Genomic DNA, 22,952 nt, shown 5'->3' with positions numbered 1-22,952 from the left:
CACACAAAGGTACAAGAGTTGTGCTTTGGCAGCCTCAGGCAAGCGAGCCTGATATACCGTGAGGAAGGCATCTGCTGGGGAGACGGAACAGAGGCCGTGCGGTGATAAGCTACAGTGCCTCCACACCAGTGGTTCTAAACCATTGCGTAGGGAGAAGCGTATCAGAATCACCAGAGGAGTTCTTTTCCAAGTATAAGTGACTGTCGTCCCCGGAGCTCTGATTCGCCCGGGGAGGAGTGTGATGAGCAAAGTGCACTTATTTTGAAAAAACGCTCCAGACGATTTTTGTCCCTTCGTCACTCAGAACCAGCACTCTACCCTCCCTCGGGACTCCAGGACGTCTCGAGTCCGCTAGAAGCACCCATAAGAGAACAGCCCCGAGGTCAGCAGCTGACGCGTTACTATGGATACCCCGGGGCGGGGGGCGTACAGCGCACACCCTCAAAACGTCACTCCAGAGCCTACTCCAGCGGCGGTCACAGGACGGTGCCACATCCTGCTTGGCCCCAGGCCAGGACTGGGGGCGGGTTATAGGCGGCTCTCTCCAATCACAGCTCCAGAAGAAGACGAGCGAACAAGGTGTTCTCCAATCACAGCTTGCAACGAAATTGATGTTTCTTTCCGCCAATCATCGCCAAGTGGCGAGGGGGTTGTCGGGATGGGGGCCGGAGCCAACATGGAGCCCTCAATGGGATAAGGGTGAAACCGCTGCTGCTGGCTGCTCCTGTTCTCCCTCGACCATGCTGGTGCACTTATTTCGGGTCGGGATTCGGGGTGGCCCTGTCCCAGGCAGGCCGCTGCTACCCCTCCGCTTCCAGACATTCTCGGCCGTCAGGTAAAAAGGGACAAACCTACGGGAGCGCGGGCCATTGACCTGCCGGCAGGGCGTGGGGCCTGCCGGGAGATAGAGTCCCGGGCTCGCGCGAGGCCTGCTGGGAGTTGTAGGCTGGCCCGGCCCAGAGCTGAATGTCACTCCCTGAGGGATTGGCCTCAATTATTTATAGCGACGACCCAGGTACCAGCAAGAGACTCGGCGCGTCTGTATCAGCACGTGTGGGCTGGACGGAGGGGACGCTCCGGGGTGGTGACCACTCCCGACCTGTACTCCCCACCAGGGGGCGCCATTTTGCACGGATGTTCGGGCCCCCGTTTCCTGCCCCTGTCCTTGTTCTTGGAATTGGTCTTGCGATGTGGACAAAAATTATCGGTGTCCAGAGTCATTTAGTATTGCTGTTGTTCCCAAGATTCAGTGTGAAATGGTTCCTAAATCTGGATACTTTCAGCAGAGTTAAAGAGTCAATTTAGTCAAGTGTATGTATGTGTTCTTGTATGTTGGCTCTACACGTTGGTCCTAAGAGGAAGAGACACAGGTGGGAAATGAACAAGGACTCTGAAACGGCGACTTACTGGTAAATACTTTATGAAAAGGGACTGATTCCTTTCTACTCCTGGAGTGAAGAACCTGTGGGCCAGGCAGGCAGCAGATTCGCAGGGGCGGGTGGATGTGGACTTGTGCTGTATGAAAAGCCTATCTGATTGATGGAGGGCAAGAGCCAGGCGAAGTTGAAGCTACAAGTACCGGTGCTCAGAACTAATCCGCCAGTTCTTGGCAGGGACCGAGTACTGCTTAGAGCCTTAGTTTGGAGAAGATGAGAAAAGCTGGAAAGTGGCCATGAAAAATTATTCAAAGGCTTGAAAACAGTCTTTAGGAAAAGAGTAGGGGTGTTGATATTATTTAAACCAGAGAGAAACCCAAGGAAAGCCATCAAATAATATTCTAGTATTTGTATGTTCATTGGTGTTTTTCAGATGTGCAAATCACAATAGATCATGAAGTGAATTTAGTGAGTACAAACCATTTAAAAGTGAATATGATGGAATATGTGTTAAAAAGAAATTAGAGAAACTAGTTTTGTGAAGCATTTCAATTTTCTGTGACATATTGTGTTCACTATACTGGATTGCAATGTAAAATGTATTCCTTGCTGTTGTCGCAGTAAGTTTAAAACTTTGCAAATGCTGCAGTAGCGAGTCAGGTCAGATTGTTCTGCATTTCTAATGAGGGCTTGCATTCAACAAACATAACTATTGGCTGAATGATGTTATGTACCAGAGCTCTGCTAACTGCTAGGGATACAGTGGTGAATAAGATAGAGCTTCCTGCCCCTCAAGGAATACATAGTCTAATGGGGAAATGAGACATTTACCCAGTGCAGAAGGAGAGTGAGCTTCTGTATCTAAGTTTTGGATAGACATAAAGTGCACAGTGGAAAAGACAGGTGGCTAGGGTGGGGGGAGGCATAATATAAAGGTAGCAGAGAAGCCCAGGCCTCACTGAGACAAGGGAAGGATGAGATGGAGTCTGCAGTTAGGTGGGTCTGGAAATTTGAAAGACCCTCATAGTAAAGGGAAAACCTCTCATCTGTTTGTTTTGAAGCCTTTCCCCATCAATAATCCCATTTGGATCTTTGAGCATCCTACCATATATTCTCTCAGCTGAATAACTTCTGCCTCTAACAGGCCTCTCTATAACCACACCTGTCCTCCAGTCTCCTCCCCTCTGCTGTGATCTTCAAAATGCAAATCTGATTACGGACCTTTTGCCCCCTCAAGTCCAGGTCTTTTAAAAGGACTGTAATGACTCCCCCTACCCAGCCCCCCACCCATGGCAAGCTTTGTCATTAGCTATTTGTTCCCTCTTACCTGCCCCCAGCTCCAGACACACACACACTAAAGCTTAACCACCACGAGGGTAGTTACTTGGTCTGTCCTGTTCACCTCCTATTCCCTGTGCCTCAGAGCAGAACACTGGCGCACAGTAGGCCTGCGACCCTACATTGCCACCTATAGATACCAAAACTGCAGGAAGGAGGCGATCTTGGCCTGTGCAAGATGACAAGATACATTATTTGGATTTTTATTTCTTTTTCTATCTTCAGCAGACAGAGGAGTCTGTCACCCTTTCCTTCTGTGCATTGTCACATAAGCACTGTAGGCCTGGAAGGGAAGAGGCTGATGGGGTGTAGTAAGCTCAGGGGACTTGGGTCTAGTCCTGGCCCTGCGACACATCACCTGAGCTTATTACACAGGGCAGAGTAGAATGAGCCTGGATCCTGGAATCCGACAGCAGGGTTCCTCTCTCGTCCCAGTTCCGCTGCCTGGGAACAGATTATTTCAGTTTCTCAGCCTCACGTGATTTTTTTCATCTATCAAGTGAGAATAACAGCGGCCCCCTCCCAGGGACGCGAGGGTCACAGGCCACAGGCTGGTGACAGTGAGGCGGGGGCCGCGTTGGTGATGTGGCAGGCACTCTCCTGCTCTACCTCTCTGAGCTGCATTCACTCAGAGCTCCCATGTTCTCTGTGAAAGGAGTGCCCTCCAGCTCCAATGTCTCATGATTCTGAAAGAGCAGGGCTTGGAGCTGTCGCTGACCCAGAGGGCCGGTGCCTCTGGAGGCTGAGAGGGCCCGGCTGTCTGAGGACGCCTTTAAGACTCGATCACTCACTGTTTTCTCATTCCTCTACTGCTTTCCGTCATGGGTTTTTGTCTCAGAAACCGAGGTTGCTTAAGAACACCCTGAGAAAGTCAGTGTGGGTCCAACAGAAGAGGAAATGCTGCTCTCCGTGGGGCTCCGCTGAGGGCTCAAGCAGTTTGTCATTCAGTCGAGGAATAGTTGGGGCCTCAAGCCATCAATGGCATTCTCTCCCCACAGGTCCTCCGATGGCTGCCCCAGCTCCTACCTCCTCAGGGCCGTGGCCCAGCTGCGGTCCCAGCTCCGGGCCCGCATCCCTCGAGCACCCCCAGCTCCTGGCCGGAGCCCCTCTGCCTGGTGCTGGGTTGGGGGAGCCCTCCTGGGCCCCGTGGTTCTGAGTAAATGCCCCCGCCTCTGCCTTGTGGCATTGTGTGAGGCAGAAGAGGCCCCTCCTGCCTGCTCCAGACCCTGGGTCGTGGAGTCCCGCTTTAACTGGAAGCTCTTCTGGCAGTTTCTACGCCCCCACCTGCTGATCCTGGGGGCAGCCATCGTGGTGAGATCTTCTCCCGCCCCCTCTACCCCCATCAGGGACAGGGAAGGATCCAGCCAGGGGGTTGCAGAAGCCCCAGTCAGAGGACACATCAGGACAGCTCTCCTGCCTGGCCGAATCTCAGAGGAGACCTCAGGAAGCAGCAGAGCCAGCTGGCTTGGGGACAGGGGCTGAGGACCTGCACAGGGCGGCTGTGTGGACATGGGGGTCCCCAGGGGCTGGCAGCTGAACTTTAACTCTCAGAGAGACATGGGAGCCTCCAATGCATGGACGGTAGTGGGAGAGGAAAGGCCAGGGATTGGGAAGAGTGTGGTTCTCCTAAACGTCTGTCCCCTCCCCGAAGCTGGCGCTGGGTGCAGCACTGGTGAACGTGCAGATCCCTCTGCTCCTGGGTCAGCTGGTGGAGATTGTGGCCAAGTATACAAGGGACCATGCGGGCAGCTTCCTGACTGAGTCCCGGAACCTTAGCACCCGCCTGCTGATTCTCTATGGCATCCAGGTACAGCAGAAGGGAGGGCCTGGGGGCACCCAGAGGAGTTGCCTGGGCACCCCTGAGAGCCCCGTCCTCTCTCCCAGGGCCTGCTGACCTTCGGGTACCTGGTGCTGCTGTCCCGCATCGGTGAGCGCGTGGCAGTGGACATGAGGAGGGCCCTCTTCAGCAACCTGCTTCGGTACTGCCAGCCGTGGGGTGCGGGGTGCAGGCAGGGGGCTGAGGGGCCCTGAGGGGGTCTGGGTGAATGTCTGGGGGTGGGGCCTTGTCCTCAGGTAACATCTCTCTCTTTTCCCCCACCTGCTAACCCCGTGTCCCACCGCCAGACAAGACATTGCTTTCTTTGATGCTAAAAGGACAGGGCAGCTGGTGAGCCGATTGACAACGGATGTGCAGGAGTTTAAATCATCCTTCAAACTTGTCATCTCCCAGGTGAGTGCCCCAGGTCCCCCACACTCATACACTCACACACACGCACACTCACTCCCTAGTGCAGATGCACCAGGCCAGCCCTGCCCCACCCACCCCACTGTTGGGCCTTGCGCCTAGGCTCACACTGAAGTGAGAAGCCTGCTATCTGGTGAGGGTGCGGGTGAGGGAACAGGGAAGTTCACAGAAGCGAGGTGCCACGGCACTGTCCAAGGTCAGGACAGGCTGTTTCTTTCCTGTCCTAAAATCTTACCTCCCTGGAAAACCTTCTCAAAAACTCAGATAAGAGCCTGTCTCAGCCCAGATTGCCAAGAGCAAAATCGCAGTGGCCTGTCTTGTCCTCAGAATGCCTGGCTCACTAACAGGAGAACAAGCAATGGCTCTTTGCTGTGTCCTGATGTCCCCTCTGCATACCCCCAGATTGTCACTGTAGCTGCCAGATCCTGCCAGTCACTGGCCAACAGCAGTCCCCGGGTGGCATCCCCAGGTGATTCTCGTTTTGTTCAGCTTCTAGAGCAGAAGACCAGGAGAGTGGGATTTGTCTAGGGGAAGGATGCCTTTGTCCATAGGCATCCTCACCCAGCGCCTTTATGCCTGGTCAAGGAAGGGTTAAGTTCTGTGTCCCACAGTCTGCAGGTTGACTTCCCGGGGGTCAGACCTGTGGCCTTGCCCTTGTGAGTATAGAGCTAGTTGTAGCCAGCTGACTCTTGGTAAAGTCCCCCATGTCCCATGTCATGGTGCTGATGTCAAACAGCCTTCCTTCCCACTCCTCAGGGGCTGCGAAGCTGTACCCAAGTGGCCGGCTGCCTGGTGTCCCTATCTATGCTCTCCACGCGCCTCACGCTGCTTCTGATGGTGGCCACGCCTGCCCTGATGGGAGCTGGCACCCTAATGGGCTCAGCTCTCAGGAAATTGTCTCGCCAGTGTCAGGAGCAGGTACCAGAAGTCCCACCCACCCTCCTTACCCTACCCTCCTTCTCTGCCCCATACTCCTCTGTCAACCCCTCTCCATCTCCAACCTGGCTCCCTATCTCCTGGACTTCTTGCAGGTCGCCAGGGCAACAGGTGTAGCCGATGAGGCCCTAGGCAACGTTCGGACAGTGCGAGCCTTCGCCATGGAGCAGCGGGAAGAGGAGTGAGTTGGGGCAGAGGCAGAGCACAAAAGCAGGGGGACCCCAAATGCACCTCCCACCTTCCCCGCGCCCCACCCCGCCTGTTTCCTGAAGGCCAGCTTGACTTCTGTCCCCAGACGCTACGGAGCAGAGCTGGAGGCGTCCCGCTGTAAGGCAGAGGAGCTGGGCAAAGGCATCGCCTTGTTCCAAGGGCTCTCCAACATCGCCTTCAACTGTGAGTGAGCAAGGCCGCACCTGGGGGGACCCAGGCTGTGGCTGGGGGTGAGCGCAGAGGCGGGAAGGACAGGTCCCAGCAAGGCAGGCAAGGGGCAGCTTTCCACCTGCTTGATGGTCTTCAGATATCTGTTGAGTGCCAGTTAGCCAGTCTGTGGAGCCTGCTGATGCCGGCAGGCAACGGGCAGGTAGGCCCAGTGTCACTACGTGCAGTGTGCTGCCGGGCCACTCTGGAGGGAGCCATGGAGGTGCCCCCAACCCACTCATTTCCAAATGAGGAAACAAAGGCAGAGACCATTCGAGTGACTTGCCAAAATTCCAGTCAGTTGGGAGCACAGCAGGGACTGAAACTGGAGACCAACGCGTGGGCCAGGTCTGTCTTCTGTTCTCCACAGCCACCTTCCTAACCACCTGTCCTTTCCCCACACAGGCATGGTCTTGGGCACCCTGTTTATTGGGGGCTCCCTCGTGGCTGGACAGCAGCTGACAGGGGGAGACCTCATGTCCTTCCTGGTAGCCTCCCAGACAGTGCAGAGGTGAGTGTGGGGCTGTTGCCATTCCTAAGAGCCCAGCTGGGCCAAGGGACAGGGCGTGCCTGCCAGTCTGCTCTGGGGACGACTACCCAGGTCCCCCAGTGCAGCACTGGGCAGTGGAGAGGGAGCCCCAGGCTCCCAGCCGCGCCTCCAGCCTAATTCAGAAATATGGTTGTCATCTTCAACTTCCAAACAATTCAGAAGTTTCCTTGACAAACTTTTTTCTTTAAAAAATTTCAGTAAAATACACAAAATTTACCATCTTAACCATTTCTAAGTATTCAGTTTAATAGAGTTACATGCGTGCATGTTGCTGTGCAGCCATCACTACCGTCCCCTTCAGAACTTCAGTTTGCAAAACTGAAATGCTGCATCTGTGTGACCCACCCCCCCATCCCCTGGCAACCATCATTCTGCTTTCTGTCTCCGTGAGTCTGGCTCTTCTAGGTCCTCATCATATAGGTGACATCATATGGTACCTGTCCCCTTGTGACAGGCTTATTTCTCTGAGCATAACATCTTCCTGGTTCATACATGTCAGAGCAGGTACCAGAATTTCCGTCCTTTTTAAGGCTGAGTAAGACTCCATGTTTGGATAGACCATCTTTGACATGCTTTTTAAGAGCTGGCCTGCCGTCCTCTGCCTGACCTTCCCCTGCATGGGCCACCCTGGTGGCTCACTGGGTCCACGGCTCTGAGATCTGCCTGCCCCGCTGGCTCCGTCTGCCCATGGGCACCAGAGCTCCCAGCCGGCTCTGCTACTGGAGCCCCCAGGGAGGCCTCCCTTCTCCTATCCCTTCCAAGCCAAGCACTAGCATCTCTGCCCACCATTTCTCTTCACTTTGTGCCCCCCCGCCCCACCCCACCCCACATACCGCTTACACCAAAACATGTCAAACAAAGATATGTTAGGTCAATAATCAGAGTAGATATGATCTAATAAGGAATCGAAGAGTGAAGACCTGTGTTACCACCAGCTACACCGAGGGACTAGAGCATCACCCAGACGCCCCTCTGTGTCCCTTCCTCCTCACTGCTGATTCCTGTGGTCCTCGTATCCTGGCTCTGCTCTGTCTTACCGCCTCTGTAGGTCAGCCATTTCTTACAGAATCCCTCACCATCGGCCTTGCTGGCCTGGGCAGGATGGCGCTAACCCAGACGCAGGCAGGTAGAAAACACCCCCTTCCCTCTCTTGGCCCTGGATTCCCCAGCATTCTACAAAGACCAAATTCCACCCATTTCTCAGCCACACAGCACCATCCTTGGCTCCATTTCTACCAGGTGCTCTCTAATCTGGGCCCGTTCTGACCCTCTCTGGTCCTGGCCAGCCTCATCCCTCCTTCCTAGAGGCCCAGGAACTGTTGCCTTAGGACTAAAAGGCTCTGATTATTGTGTAGATGGAACTTCTGGCCTCCCCCTGCTGCCCCTCCCCTGGCCTGACCCATGGGAACGCCACTGGCTGGCTTCATGCAGTCACCCCACGGCCTTCCCCTCGGAGCAGTGGCAGAGCTGCCCCCCTGGGGAAAGGCAGCCACACATCCCAGGCCTGGCCCTCCTCCCTCAGACTGGCCTTCGCCTGTGGCTCCCTCCCCTTATGGCCGGGGTACATTTCCTTCCCTCCCCACTGCACCTCCTAGCCAGTTATAGTTTTATTACAGGCCCAAGAAAGCATCTCTCGCAGACTGCTGGATGGGGCTGCTCCCACTAGGTCTAGCCTTTTGGGAGGCCCCTCACCACACAGAGATTCTTCATTACTCACCTTGGAGGAATTGGGTCTTATTTTGTTAAGCTGGTGTGTTTCCTCCTGGGGTCTAGCCGGGGAGGGTGGGTGGCGAAGGAGGGAGGCAGGGCCCTATCCGCTGAAATAAAATCACACAGTGTGAGAGTTGTGGGTTAAGTTTTATTGGGGGCAAAATGAGGACTATAGCCCGGGAGACAGCATCCCAGAGAGCTCTGAGAAACTGCTCCAAAGAGGCAGGGGAAGAGCTCAGTGTTATATATGATTTCAGTGAGGGAGGGACGTGCAGTCGAACACACGTTTAGGCAGAGACTTGCTGATAGCCAAGAGGAGCAGATGCCACCGTTAATGATTTTAGTGCTTTTCTAGACATGAGGAGACACAAGAATTTAGGCTCATAAAATCTTCTGAAAATACCTAACTATCTGAAGGCCTGTTCAGCCAGTTTTCCCAGAGCACAGAGAGCCTCATTCCTGACCTCCATCGTGAACTCCTTGCAGGGCACGTTGGAGATCAGTGGCTGCAGTGGCTCATGATTTAATCCAAGCAGAGTTAGATGGCAAGTGCCAATGTGATACAATTCTTGTAGGTGCAGATGGCAAGTGCCAATTTTTAGTTAGCAGTCCCAGCTTCAAGCAGCCTCAACCTTTGGACCCCATCCTAGGTGTTCCTTTTGGTGGCACTGGGGCTCTGGAAGAGATGGGGAGGTGCCCAGACAGACCACGGTCAGGCCCAGGCCACCTGGTCTGCATGCAGGATGGGCCACCCTATCCCTAACCTGCTCCGGGCCTCCAGGGGCCTTCTCCCCCACCCCACCGCCCCCGCTTAACAGAGGTGCTGGGAATTGAACCCAGTCCTCGTGATCATGCCTGCTGAGTTCTACCCACCCCCCAGGCCTGCCTTCTGAGCCGTCTCTGAGAGCTCGGTGATGTGCATCTGGTTTTCAGTTGCTGCCCGGCACCTCCGCCAGCCCCTAGTGACCTCCAGATCTCTTGTGGCGAATGTTCTCCCTTCTCATCAGCAGATAACAGGCTGTCCTGGCTCTTCTGTCTTGGTGTCTCCCGCTCCCTTTGGCAAGTGCTCTGAGCCATTTCCTCGTGGGCTCCTCCTCCCCTCCCCCCACCCGGGTGCTGGGAGAAGTGAGATTTCTGGAGAGTCAGTCTTTCCTCTTCTTCAGGGAGGACCGGCATCCACAGTCGCAGACACACACTGTCACGGGCCAGTCAGGGGCTGGTGACTAAGGGGTAATGACTCACCTTCCTCCTCGCAGCCACCCACCCTGAGGGGCGGAGGCAGCGACCCACCATCTGGGCAGATACACTTGCACCATTCCTTACACAGGGCAAGCCCATAATAAAATATCCCGAGGGAATATGGGTTTGGGGTCCCCCCAGTGTTTCCCCTGTGGTCCAGTGTCTTTCGTTTTCTCTCTCTGAAAGGATTGCCATCCTGTTTTCCACCGTCAGTAGACCTCGCTTCCCCCAGGAGTCACAGCGCTAGAGCCGACCTCCCCTTGGCCGTGAGGGCCGGCCTTGGTCTCGTGCGGGAGCCGCCCGCCCCGCGGGCTGCAGGCCCGTGGCGCCCGCCCCACTGCACCCGGTGTCTGCCTTCCAGACCCGCTTCCCCCCTGGAGCCCCCGTCCTGAGGGAGCTGACACTCGTCAGCCCTGTCCGGGCCAGGAGAGAACGCAGCTCTGAAAGAAGCTATTTGCCAGGTGATCACCTATTGTCGCTGGATCCCAGGGCTCCTGGGGACTCCGGTTTCAGGAGCAGTCTCTGCATTTGCCTTTGGGCCACCTGTTTCCTTGCCCCAGCGGACATGCCCCCCGTGCAGCTGAGACCCAGACCTTCCTCTCCGGCCCTGGCCTCCTCTCAGGCTCTTCTCATCCCCCGTCTTTCAGCCTTTCTCTTCTGCTCACAGGTCCATGGCCAACCTCTCTGTCCTGTTTGGTCAGGTGAGTGGCAGAGTCCGGGATGGGTCCAGGGGTGTGGACATGGGATCTGGGCTGGAGTCCTGTCCGTCCCTGATGTCATTAATGTGCTGCGGGAACTGGGTGGTGGGAGGAGGGGATATCACCAGCCCCCTAAGTACTCCTCTCCGCGTGGGGACCCAGAGATGCTGCCCGCTCCCCAGACACCACTCCCACATCACAGACTTTAAACCCAACCCCAGGTGGTGCGGGGGCTCAGCGCGGGCACCCGGGTCTTCGAGTACATGACCCTGAGCCCAGACATCCGGCTGTCAGGGGGCTGCTGCATCCCCAGGGAGCACCTGCGTGGCTCCGTCACGTTTCACAACGTCTGCTTCAGGTCAGTGTCAGTGGGTGGGCACAGGGGTGCTTCCCACCAGGCCGAGGAGCCTGTCTGCGGACCTGTGGGTCAGTGTCTCCTAAATAAGCTCCTCTCAGGGGTTCAGGGAGCCTTCAGGAGGGACCAGGGCAATGAGGGGCCTGGAACCTGGTCTGACTGAGGGTCTCTCGGCTCCTCCCAGTTACCCCTGCCGCCCTGGCTTCCAAGTGCTCAAAGACTTCACCCTCACGCTGCCCCCAGGCAAGATCGTGGCTCTTGTGGGCCAGTCCGGGGGAGGTAAGAGGAGCCCGCCACCCTCCCACCCTGTGACTCCTCCCTGCGGTAGCCGCTTAGTGTGGAAGGACAGGTCCCTCTCTCCTGGCACACTCCCTAACTGCCCCTGTCCCCCACCCCAACTCCCAGGAAAGACCACTGTGGCTTCCCTGCTTGAGCGCTTCTATGACCCCACGGCGGGCATGGTGACGCTGGACGGGCAAGACCTGCGCACCCTCGACCCTTCCTGGCTCCGGGGTCAGGTCATCGGCTTCATCAGCCAGGTAAGGAGGGGAGAGGCTTTCCCCATGGTGTGCGACACCCAGAAAGGGTGTCTTAACTCCCACTGAGCCCCTCTCCCCTTCTTCCCTGCAGCCCTGCTTCTCTCAGTCCTTACGCCCCGGCCCCCGGCCTTTTCCCTTCCCACCCCCATCACCTGCTGCTCTCACAGGGGCAGGGGCGGGCAGGCTGGCTGTCTTCACTGGTCCCCAGCATTCATCCATGTCCCGGTTGCTGCAGTTCTGCCCTTGTATCACCAGGGCTGGAACTCTGTTCCTTGATTTAAAAGGTCCAAGCAGCGGGGAGGGTAATAGCTCAGTGGTAAAGCACATGCTTAGCATGCATGAGGTCCTGGGTTCAATCCTCAGTACCTCCACTAAAAAATAAATAAAAAATAAATTTAAAACAAATAAAATGCCCAAGCAAGCGGGAATGGGATGGCCACTTTAGGATCCCTGGGTTTTGCAAGCCCATGGTGTCCAGGAGATCTATACACCCACATGGTGTTGCTAGGGACAGCTGGTGGCCCGCCCACCCAGTAAACAAGACCCCGCCAGCCCCACCACTTTCCTAGCGAGGGTCCACCTGCCCCCACATGTAGGTGAAGCAGATCCCCTTACAGCAGGAGACAGCCAAATTATAAAACCCCTCCACGCCCATCTCTCCAGAGAGGAGGAGTCCTGCCTGGCCAGCTGGCCTTGCTCTCCCAGCCACCTTCCTGCTCCCCTTCCTGAGGGGCTCCATGTCCTGCAGGGAGCTCAGCCTCTCCCCCATCTGATGACCCCTCTGCTTTGTCTGACCTGTAACTTCAAGCTACCCCTACCTGCCCTCCAAGGAGCCCCTCCTGACACGCCCCTTGGGTATTCAGGGCAAAGTCAGAATGTTTCCTTGTGGACCCCACCACCTCCCACCCCCAGGAGCCAGTCTTGTTTGGAACCACAATTATGGAGAACATCCGTTTTGGGAGGCTGGGTGCCTCCGATGAAGACGTTTATGCAGCTGCCCGCGAAGCCAATGCCCACGAGTTCATCACCAGCTTCCCTGAGGGCTACAACACCATAGTAGGTGAGTTCAGAGATGGCAGGCATCTTGCTCACGTCTGCAGGGCCCACGTGTGGGGCTGGGATCAAGGGGGACAGGAACGCAGTCATGGCATCAGGGGAGACCGAGGGGGACAGAGATAACCTGCGGGGACAAGGGAGACCAGCCCATGTGGTTCAGGCACAGGCAGGCCGCAGAGACAGGAGTTTGCAGGGACACGGGTGATCTGCTCACCAGGGCTCCGCCCCCAAGACCTGGCCAGCAGCAGCGGGCTTTTATCTCCGTGTAATTCTCTTTCTGGCCCTGTTTCGCTCCTGTCCTTTCATCCTTTCACTGAACGGTGTTTCCCCTCTTGCTCTCCATAGGGGTTGATTTGGTTGAGCACGTCTCTCTCCTGACTTACCCAGAAGTGGGCTTTGGTGATTCGGGAACACTGAAATATTGTAGCATCACCCTAGAATCTTTCTCCTCTAGCTTGTAGCTTTGTGTGTTTGTCTCAGAGGTCTTTTTCTCAACCTCTGGGCCATATTTATCATCCAGAGCCCCTTGGCTTTGTTGCACAATGTTCCAGCCTATCTCACAGTGTGGGCAATCCAAGGTTCTCCACTCTTCTTGAAACTTAGGCCTCGGTCTGGCTGAGCTGAGCCTCCCAAGTGGTGCCCCCACTGTGTGTGGCCTTTCTTCATGTTCTGGGTTCTTGGATTCCCAAGAACATCCCAAGGGGCATGTTCTGCCTGGAGCATCCGGGCCCACATCTCTCTTGCGCACTTTCCTTGTTTCTCTGGGGATTCAGTCTACCCTCGCTGCTCTGTGACTACTGTCACCTTGAGGCTCTTTTTGGCTCCCAGGCTGCCACTTCTGCTGTTCTCTGTGGGTATTTTGGACCCCAAACGTGGGCTTCCCAGAATGCCCAGTTGGGTTACAAATCACACAGTGCTGCCACCACACCCCAGGAGGCCACCTCTGGGTCCTGGATGTCCCCAGAGCAAGAGAAACCTGGGAAGCCAGGAGAAGGCAGCTAGAGCTGCAGGGCCAGGGCAAGGGGTGGGGCCCGGGCCAGTCGTGGCTCTGAGACCTGGCCCTGGTGCGGGAGGGGAGCTCAGGGCCCACCCTGGGTGGTACTGAGCCCTACTGTGTGCACGACCCCAGTCATCCATGTGAGTGCCTGCGCACATCTGCACAGGCACGTGGGATCAGGGTGCTGCCGGCCATCGTCCCTTCCCTCAGAGAGGCGGGCTGAAGGCACACAGGGCTCAGATGGGAAGATCCAGGCAACCCTGGTGCCCATCTGCAAGGTATATCTGCCTAAGTACAGAGCTGAGCATTGCTTCCGGCCCCCGCCCCATCCCCTTCCTCCCCAGGTGAGCGGGGTACAACCCTGTCTGGTGGCCAGAAGCAGCGCCTGGCCATCGCTCGAGCCCTCATCAAGCAGCCCACGGTGCTGATCCTGGATGAGGCGACCAGTGCACTGGACTCGGAGTCTGAGAGGGTTGTGCAGGAGGCCCTGGACCGCGCCAGCGCCGGCCGCACTGTACTGGTCATCGCCCACCGGCTCAGCACCGTCCGTGGGGCCCACCGCATTGTCGTCATGGCCCACGGCCGAGTCTGCGAGGTCAGCTGGGGCCCAGGGAATGGGTCGGTGGGCTGGGACAGCTTCAGCCATGGACATAGTGGAACGGGTGGCTCAGCTGAGCCATGTGAGGGAGGGTCTGGCCTGGCCCTGGGGGCTTGGGATCATGTTCTGGAAACGGCACCCATGTGGATTCAGTTCCTGCCCTTAGATGAGCCCTGGCCTCTTGGGGCCTGACTTTCTTCCTCTGTCCCCTGGAGGGGCAGGGTAGGGGTGAGCAGAGCTGCAACATGGCTCCCAGGATCAAAGGGGAAAGTTCTAAGAGAAGCGTACAGGGCTTAGTGGGTGGGGGGATCGTGGGGGCTGAGGTGCAGGAGCTGATCGGGGACCAGCCAGGAGCAGCACCCCGAGGCTGGGCTGCAGCAGGGCTTAGAGGCTGTATGGGGTCTGGTTTCCCCGGCCACTCTTTTAAGCCAAAGCTGAGGGGGGTTTGCAAGGGGCACTGGGGCCTCGTGAGGGAGGCAGTGGGACCTAGATGCTCTTCCACCATCCAGCTAAGCAGGGCAGTGATGGCGAACAAATACAGATGCGCCAGCAGCGATTTGTAACCACCTGTGCTTTGGTTTCATGGTGTCGGCAGAAGGGACACCGGTTTAGGTAAAGGCAAGCCGAAGCGCTGGATAAGAAGCTAGCCCTCGAAGGGCTCTGAACTCTTAGCTGGGTTGGGGTGACCATCTGCCCCTCCTTACTCTCTCCAGGTGGGGACCCACGAGGAGCTCCTAAAGAAAGGCGGGCTCTATTCCGAGCTCATCCGGAGACAAGCCTTGGATGCCCCACTTCCTGAGACCCCCAAAGGCCCCAGGAACCGGCACCCCAAGTCCTGAGAGGTCTGGTCACTGCCGAGCATTAGTGCCCAGGGCCAGGGCTCAGCTCGGGGGAGCTCCCAGGGACTGAGGCCTCAGGAGGGCCCGCATGCTGCTGTGGGGGCTGCTACCACTGCTTCCCCTGCTCATGGTAAAACCCGGCCAAGCGCTGGACTAAGAGGAGTTTGGGACCACTCCCCGTCCTGCCTCCAGGCTGTCCCCTTCCTGCCAGAGCTGAGAGTCCTTGGGCTGCACGGGGAGGGGGAAGAGTCCCAGGCCCCCGCTCTGTCCGCCCCCTTTGCCCGGTCCCTCCCCAACCCCTCTCCCAACCCTGCCGAGTCTCCCCCTCTACCTGACAGCCTAAAGGTGTCCAGACCGTAGCTGCAGGAAATGTTTGCAAAACACTGTTAGGGAGTGAGAATGGGGACCCACACCAGGGTTTGTCCCGCACCCATGCGAGGACCTCACTCCCCTCCACTGACTCCCAACACGCCTCTCACAGCCCTGGGAGAAGGAGCCCACCCTTTGAGCTGACCCCACAAATCCACGGTCCCCATTCTGGGAACAACGTCCCTTCTTCCTGCTCCACTGATGGAGTAGAAATAAATTTCTCTAGACCTTGCCCTCCCCCTGCTAAATGGGACGTGCGCCTGACATGCCCCCTGGCCTTGGGGAGGGGAGGGCGGGGTGGGCAGCTGTGGAGCTGTGGTCGGTTCCAGGAGAAGCTCCCTGGAGCCAGGCTGTCTCACCACTGCCCCAGCCCTGTGAACCTCGAGTCTGTCCCCTGCAGAGATTGTGAACCACCCTCCCCGCCCCGTGTGAGGACACTTACCTCTGAAGGGGACAGAGGAGGACACACACCCTAAACTCCAGCCATGGGGGGACATTCAGTGCTAAAAGTCACCAAACCACTAAGGAGCAGTTGATGCTAAGCTCCACGGGCTGACAAAATCCAAAATCAGTCCACAACCAGGAGGGGTCACTGCCAGATCAGCCTCCCAGGAGTGGTCATGGAGGTTCCCTGGAGCAGGTGGGACCAGAGCCTCACCTTGAAAGAGGATGGGCCAACCTCCTAGGTAGCACGGGCCCGTGGTGCCAAAGCTAATGGGGTGGGGCTAGACTCCCGTCAGCTTCTGGGGACCTAGGAGCAGCCAGGGTTTCCCACCAGCCACGGTCGACTCCCAGAACCGGTAACCCCTCCTGCCTTGATTCTGCTCATGTCACTTCCCACCAGGAACCCTTCCCCCGTCACAGCCATGTCCAGGTTGGGGACTCCACTAGTCCTCTCCCTGGCATGAGGAAGAGGGGTTGCCTGTGCTGGCCCTTTTGGGTTTATCCTGTGGCATAGAAGGGCGATGCCATGTTTTGGGGGCAACAGCAATGTATGGGACACGCTGGGGCAGCAGCAACTGGAGGCCAGCCTGGAAGAGGTGGCAGCGGCTCAGGTGTGAGTGCAGGAACCAAGGTTGAGAGTCCCCACAGTCTCTTCTGCATGTGGTTTAGGACCAAACGCTACTTTAGGGACAGAACACTGGAATTATCCCAGGGCCAAAGCCACCTTGGTTTGATACCTTGCCTTCTTGGTGATGAGAGGTTGTACTCCAGGGCCAGCTCAGCCCAGGAAGCAGCTCTGGGTTGCTTTGCCACTCAACGCCCCCCCTAGTGAGGGCAGTCAAGGGCAGGCCTCAACTTACCGGCCAAGTCCACACTGGCCTGCCCTGGCCCCTCCCTCAAGGGAGAGCCAGCAGAGGCCACCTCCTGCTCTACCAGCACCAGCCACAGCCTCCAACCTCCCGAGACACCTTCTGACACCAGCTCCTAAGTCTCTCCTTACCTCTTCAGGGCAGCCTCTCCAAATCCTGTACCCTCTTTAGGGACGTAGTGAGATCTATGGCAAGCCCTGAGCTGTAAGGCCCTGCGGTCAGCCACATACTTGCTATGTGGCCTTAACCTCGACCTTGGCTCCTGTAGCAATTCCACGCAGATCATAAACCCAGCTGTACTTAATTTTGAGAGCTTGTTTTAAGAATTTAAACAATCTGAGGTAAGGTACTTAAAACTCACAGTGCTACAGCCTAGAAGCTGGTGACAGCTGCAATAAACCCTGTTATTCACGCCTTCAAGATGTGTTCATTAAGTACCTACCATGTGCACTGCGCCTGCGCAGGGGATGAGGCCATCCCTGCCCCCGTGGAACCTGTGGTCTCATCGGGAGGATGGACAGGAGGCCAGGCGACCGCAGCAGCACAGTGTCATCAAAATTCGGTTTGTGAACTATGTCATCCCTTCCACTCAACTGCCAAGGGCCCGCCAACATGAACCCTTAACCTCAAATGCTTTGTGGAAGGAGATAGATTAGAAATAAGTTTCAGTAAATAAATTAGTGGAAATAAACCTGCCTTATCTCAGGTTGCAGTGTAGCATCTCCCAGGTCCACAGGGGCAGGTCAGTGTGCAACCAAAAGCGCAGGGCTTTACCCTGACAAGCAGTCCTGATTGTCCATGACAGCTACCACCCTCAGCTGCCCACTGTGCCCTGCACATTGGATCAGCAAGATACCCGAGTCCCACTTCAGGCCAGTTGGCACTAACCTTGCAGGCGGCAGCTCTGCTTTCTGGAGGTGTCTGCTCCAACCGCTGAGGGTCCTCCCCCTGCCCAACCCATCGTCTCCTCCGGAACATCTGAGCCATCTTCAGTCAAATACCCCGGCTCTGCCCTCTCCAGGCCAGCGTTGCCTCACCGTGCTAGGCGCTGTGGCCCAGAGCCCTCCAGCTTGTTCAGGGGCACAGTGTCTCTTACTTTAGAGAAGTCCGAGTGCAAAACAGGCATACCCCGACTACTGATGGGAGTGCAAAGTGGGGTAGCCCCTAGGACGGGGAATTTTGTGGTCTCTATCAAATTCCCTGTGCAGTTCCCTCTTCTTGACCCAGCAGCTCTATTTCTGGGAGTTTACGTCTGTGCAACGGTATTAGAGCACCACTGTTTGTAATGGAAGACTGGAAACTCCCAATGTCCATCCATAGGGGTGCAGTTATATAAACGATGGTACTTCCACATAAATGAAATGGTATTGAACCATTTAAAACACGGGGAAGCATCCCAGGTACTGGATATGACGTGATCCCTGGAATATGCTGCTAAGTGAAAAAAGATATGAGATCATAGAACATTCATGTTACCTGGGACGGTTGCACGTGGGCACCCATGTTATAGCTGGAGGGTGGTAGGTGAGCCCACCGTCACTGTGGCAGAGGCCAGCCTCCAAGACAGGAGGGCCTGAGCATGGGGAGGTGGGAAAGAGGGTCACTAGAGACACCACTGCTGGACATGGGGCCTGAAGAGTCTGTCTGTCATGTAGGCTGGGATGCTAGGGGCTCAGAAAGAAGAGTCTGTTGATGCCAAACTTCCCACACTTTCCAGCCTGGTCACGAGCCAGCTTCGCTCTTTGTGAAAGAGCAAGTGATCCCAAGTGAGGTTAGTGGGAAGGGAGGGGAGGGGGGAGGGGGAGGGGCTGGGCCAAAGGCCAGCGACTGACCCTCGGGCCTGACATACAGGGGCTGTAGTTGGGAACCTAGGGGGCCCTGAGGGCACCCCTAGCCCCAGCTTATGTCTGGGCTCCCCTCAAGCCCTCCCCAAGATTGCTGTGGTTTCCTGCTGGCGCCTTTGGTCTCCACAGCCACGGCCCCCCCACACTGCACTAATGGCTCAGCCTGGGGCCCCAGGGACCTCCCCCGCCCCCCCCCCCCAGACTGCTCTGCCGGCCCCCTTGCCCCCTCACTGCTGAAACCCAATCCTCTGCGGCAGCTCAGGCTCAGCAGAGCAGCCTCCAGCAGAGCGGCCCCGCTGGCCACATCGGCTGCACCCTACCTGATCTCTGCTGCGGAGCGCTCACACCCAGCGCCGCGCCCAGCTGAGCCACAGCCCGGTCCTGGAGGAGGTCAAGTGGGACCCGCTAGGCTGCCACAGCCAGTCTCGCCAGGCCAGTGCCTCCCCACCTCTCCGCCCTCTCCTCTCCTTGCCTCACACCTGCAGTGACCCCTGCCTGACCCTCCAAATCCCCTTCTCAGCCCTAGTCCTCCAACCCACCCTCTCTCCTCCTCCTAAGCCCCTGTATCCTGGTCTCCCAGCCCTCCCAGTCCCCCACCCCGGGCTCCAGCCATGAAGCCCCCCTCAGGGCCGGAGGAGGCCCAGCGGCCTGCCTCAGACATCTGCGTGTTCGCCAGCAGCTGCACGATGCACGGGCTGGGCCATGTCTTTGGCCCGGGGGGCCTGACCCTGCGCCGGGGGCTGTGGGCTGCAGCCGTTCTCCTGTCGCTGGCCACCTTCCTCTACCAGGTGGCGGAGAGGGTGTGCTACTACAGGGAGTTCCACCACGAGACAGCCCTGGAGGAGCGCGAGAGCTACCGGCTCACCTTCCCAGCCGTCACCCTGTGCAACATCAACCCGCTGCGCCGCTCACGCCTCACACCCAACGACCTGCACTGGGCCGGGCCGGTGCTGCTGGGCCTGGACCCCGCCGAACACGCCGCCTACCTGCGCGCCCTGGGCCGGCCCCCCGCGCCGCCCGGCTTCATGCCCAGCCCCACCTTCGACCTGGCCCGGCTCTATGCCCGGGCCGGGCATGCCCTCGAGGACATGCTGCTGGACTGTCGCTACCGCAGTTGGCCATGCGGGCCAGAGAACTTCACCACGGTGAGCTGGCCACCGACCTCTCCAGCCGGGGACCTGGGACCCACAATCCCGGGTCTTGCTGGCCCAGGCTCCCTCAAAGCCAGGGAACCTTAACATCTGTGCTTTTGGGTCCTTTCCTTCCCAGTCAGGCCATGACCTCCCATGGCCTTTCTGTTCAGTCCAGGAAGCTGTCCTCCTTGGGCCCCGCCCTGCCACTCAGCTGGATGGCAGTGTGCAAAGTTGCACCTCCCAGCAAGGGGCACTCACCCAGGCTGGCTCTGGGCCCAAGGTCTAGTCTGTAGAGACCCTGCTTTTGGGGCGTGGGGGGTAACTGGTGTTGTAGGGCAGGAGACCCCCCTCTGCCAGGGGGAAGGGGCTTGTCTGCTTCCTCAACATTTGGCCAGACCTGGAAGATGGTAACTGGGACCTTCATCCTTTGACACCTGTCTCCGAAGAAACGCTTGGCCTATAGGCTGTGCCCTGGGCTGGGAGTGGAGGGGAGAAGCTGAGTGATGGGAGCCCATGAGGGTCCTAATACATGTGCCTGTAAGAGGGAGGGTCGGGGGCAGTAAGAGGTGGACTCCAGTGTTCAAAGAAGAGACCCAAATAGAGGATGGGGAGGGAAAATGTCCCACGGTCCTCGTGTTGGCCCAGGGGAAAGAGCTGGCGGGGCTCCTTGTTCCTGGGTGAGATCTGTCATCTGTCTTTCCACCCCCAGATCTTCACCCGGATGGGACAGTGCTACACCTTTAACTCCGGCGCCGAGGGGACGGAGCTTCTCACCACTCCCAAAGGCGGCATGGGGAACGGGCTGGAGATCATGCTGGACGTGCAGCAGGATGAGTATCTGCCCGTGTGGAGGGACATGGGTATGGGAGCACACGTGTGAGGCTGGGGGTGCACAGCTCGGGTGGCTCTGGGAAGGAGGGGGGGATGGTGAGGGCCCCCAAAGGCTGTCCTTCCTTGTGAGGAGAAAGCAGGGTTAGCTGGTCACAGTCCTAGGGAAAAGGGGCTGCAGCAGAGGGTCTCCTGGGACTCGAGCCTCAGGGTCCCACTTCCACTGCAGAGGAGACCCCATTTGAGGTGGGGGTCCGAGTACAGATCCACAGCCAGGAGGAGCCGCCACTCATTGACCAGCTGGGCTTCGGGGCAGCCCCTGGCTACCAGACTTTTGTGTCCTGCCAGAAGCAACAAGTATCCTCACTGGTGCCTCCCAAGCCCCAGGCTCCCAAGCCCCTCCTCAGCCCACACCACCTTAGACCCCAACCGCCAGCTCCTCAAACCTGTTCCAGTGACCTCACATCCTCCCCAGGCCCACGCTTCTCCCAGAGCCTCCTTAACACATCCCTCTACAGCTGAGCTTCCTACCGCCGCCCTGGGGTGATTGCAGCTCTGTACCTCTGGACCCTGACTTTGAGCTAGAACTCTCTGGTCCTCTGGGTCCCTCCAGTCCCAGCCCAGGCCCCAGCCCTCCATATAGTCTAATGGGGTGTCGCCTGGCCTGCGAGACACGCTATGTGGCTCGTAAGTGCGGCTGCCGAATGATGCACATGCCTGGTAAGGGGCTGGGAGCAGCAGAGGAAGAGGGCCAGGGGTGAGGGTAGAGAGGCCTGGGGGTCCACTGCTGAAGCTGTCTCCTCTGCTCCCCGCCCCAGGCGGCGCGCCAGTGTGCAGCCCCCAGCAGTATAAGGACTGTGCCAGCCCAGTGCTGGGTAAGCAGCAGGCCTCCCCAGCATCCTGTCCCCAGTCCGCTTGGCCCGCGACCCCAACCCCGACCCTGCAGGGCGTGCAGCCTTGACCGGGCGCCTGTGGCCTGCAGACGCCATGCTGCGGAAGGACGCGTGCACCTGCCCCAGCCCCTGCGCCAGCACGCGCTACGCCAAGGAGCTCTCCATGGTGCGGATCCCCAGCCGCGCCTCCGCCCGCTACCTGGCCCAGAAACACAACCGCAGCGAGGCCTACATCACGTGAGCCGGGTCGAGGGGCTGGGGGCCGGGCCGGCACCCTCCTCCGGGTCCAGCCTCCATTCGCAAACCCGGGTGGGACACCAGTCTGTCCATTTTCACGGGGCTCAGGGACTCTGGGCAAGCTGCTTAACATCTCTGACGTCTCTTCTGAAAAGGGGGACGGTGACACCCCTCCCCAGAGCTCATGAAAGGACCAGAGAACAGGGCACCTGTTTCTGCAGGCAGCTGGCACTAGGCAAACGCTCTCGGACTCCCTTCCTCCAGGGAGAATGTGCTGGTGCTGGACATCTTCTTTGAAGCCCTCAACTATGAGACGGTGGAGCAGAAAAAGGCCTATGAAGTGTCTGCCCTGCTTGGTGTGTATGTGTGTGTGTGTGTGCACCCTGCAGTCTAGGGAGGTGTGGACAGAAAGCACCTGTGAGCTGACAGGTGACCCTGTCTCCGCAGGTGACATTGGTGGCCAGATGGGGCTGTTCATTGGGGCCAGCCTGCTCACTATCCTTGAGATCTTGGACTTCCTCTGTGAGGTGGGCCTGGGTCCCAGCCTGGGGTGAGAGGTGGGCAGAATCAAGCCACAGGATCCAGGGGGAAGGCATGCACTGGCCACCTCCACCACTGCTCACCCCCAGGTGTTCCGGGACAGAGTCCTGGGATACTTTTGGAACCGGAAGCGCTCCCAAAGGCACTCCAGCACCAATCTGGTAACAGCCCCCTCCTTCTGCCCTGCCATCTCCACTGTGGGTGCTCAGCCCCTCCCCCTGAAGCGCAGACCACCATTCCTACCCAGCTGAGAAAAAAAGTGGTGGGGGAGGGCACAGTTTCCTTGGCTAGTCTCTCCCGGCCTCTGACCCTCTCCCTCCTCCCACAGCTTCAGGAAGGGCTGGGCAGCCATCGAACCCAAGTTCCCCACCTCAGCCTGGGCCCCAGGTAACAAGAAATGCCCCATAAAGTCAAGGGAGGAGGGGCAGGTCCCAACCAGAGGGTGAAGTTTAGGTCTGGGAGGACAGGGGCAGGAGCAGGGCTGTGTCCCAGTGCTGTGGTCTGTGTCTCACCAGGCCTCCCACCACTCCCTGTGCTGTCACCAAGCCTCTCTCTGCCTCCCACCACACCTGCTACCTCGTCACCCGGCTCTAGACTGGATGTCTGTATCTTCGGGGCCCCACCCCAACATCCAGGATGTGGCCAGCTTGCATGCGTCTTTGCTCTCTTCATCCCAAATAAAGTTCTAGTACATCAGCCTCAGCGGTCCCTCTTACAGGCAGGCTAGCCCGGCCAAAGTCCACCCTGCTCAGGCACAAGGCCTCTGCCAGCCATCATCCAACGACGTGATGCCTGAAATGCCAACCAGCAGAAATCTGTCTTTGAGAGAAGAGTAGTAAGACAGCATGCAGTCAGTGCACCTCAGTGTGAATGAATCTGTCAAACCAGCATCTCAGAGAGAG

At 57.8% G+C, this 22,952-nt stretch overlaps 2 protein-coding genes across 5 annotated transcripts; both read left to right on the top strand.

The window, feature by feature from the left end:
• The first annotated feature begins 661 nt into the window (after window positions 1-661).
• Window positions 662-15,494, top strand: ABCB8 (ATP binding cassette subfamily B member 8). The gene is made up of 16 exons (XM_006211313.4): window positions 662-835; window positions 3,713-4,025; window positions 4,366-4,521; window positions 4,599-4,693; window positions 4,839-4,944; window positions 5,716-5,877; window positions 5,991-6,076; window positions 6,191-6,288; window positions 6,718-6,823; window positions 10,479-10,512; window positions 10,731-10,867; window positions 11,049-11,143; window positions 11,270-11,403; window positions 12,316-12,463; window positions 13,801-14,051; window positions 14,768-15,494. The coding sequence occupies exons 1-16, from the start codon at window positions 741-743 to the stop codon at window positions 14,891-14,893; spliced, it is 2,142 nt and encodes a 713-aa protein (XP_006211375.1). The 5' UTR covers window positions 662-740; the 3' UTR covers window positions 14,894-15,494.
• A 2,306-nt stretch (window positions 15,495-17,800) lies between these two features.
• On the top strand, window positions 17,801-22,746 carry ASIC3 (acid sensing ion channel subunit 3). Of its 4 annotated transcripts, XM_031673805.2 has the most exons (12): window positions 17,801-18,346; window positions 18,677-19,564; window positions 20,262-20,412; window positions 20,610-20,737; window positions 20,899-21,100; window positions 21,199-21,255; window positions 21,363-21,510; window positions 21,775-21,866; window positions 21,958-22,037; window positions 22,140-22,211; window positions 22,379-22,437; window positions 22,566-22,746. In XM_031673805.2, the coding sequence occupies exons 2-12, from the start codon at window positions 19,031-19,033 to the stop codon at window positions 22,642-22,644; spliced, it is 1,602 nt and encodes a 533-aa protein (XP_031529665.2). In that variant the 5' UTR covers window positions 17,801-18,346; window positions 18,677-19,030; the 3' UTR covers window positions 22,645-22,746. The 4 variants fall into 4 exon arrangements, 3 of the variants coding, with proteins under 3 accessions (XP_031529665.2, XP_031529664.2, XP_072820291.1); XM_031673804.2 differs by lacking the exon at window positions 22,379-22,437; XR_012074147.1 differs by lacking the exons at window positions 22,140-22,211; window positions 22,379-22,437; window positions 22,566-22,746 and having other exon boundaries at window positions 21,732-21,866; window positions 21,958-22,033.
• The last annotated feature ends 206 nt before the right edge of the window (window positions 22,747-22,952 follow it).

This window comes from Vicugna pacos, chromosome 7, assembly GCF_048564905.1.
Source record: "Vicugna pacos chromosome 7, VicPac4, whole genome shotgun sequence".
In the NCBI taxonomy this organism is placed as follows: Eukaryota; Metazoa; Chordata; class Mammalia; order Artiodactyla; family Camelidae; genus Vicugna; species Vicugna pacos.
The sequence above is the reverse complement of the archived record's forward strand: the minus strand, read 5'-3'. Positions and strand labels throughout refer to the sequence as shown.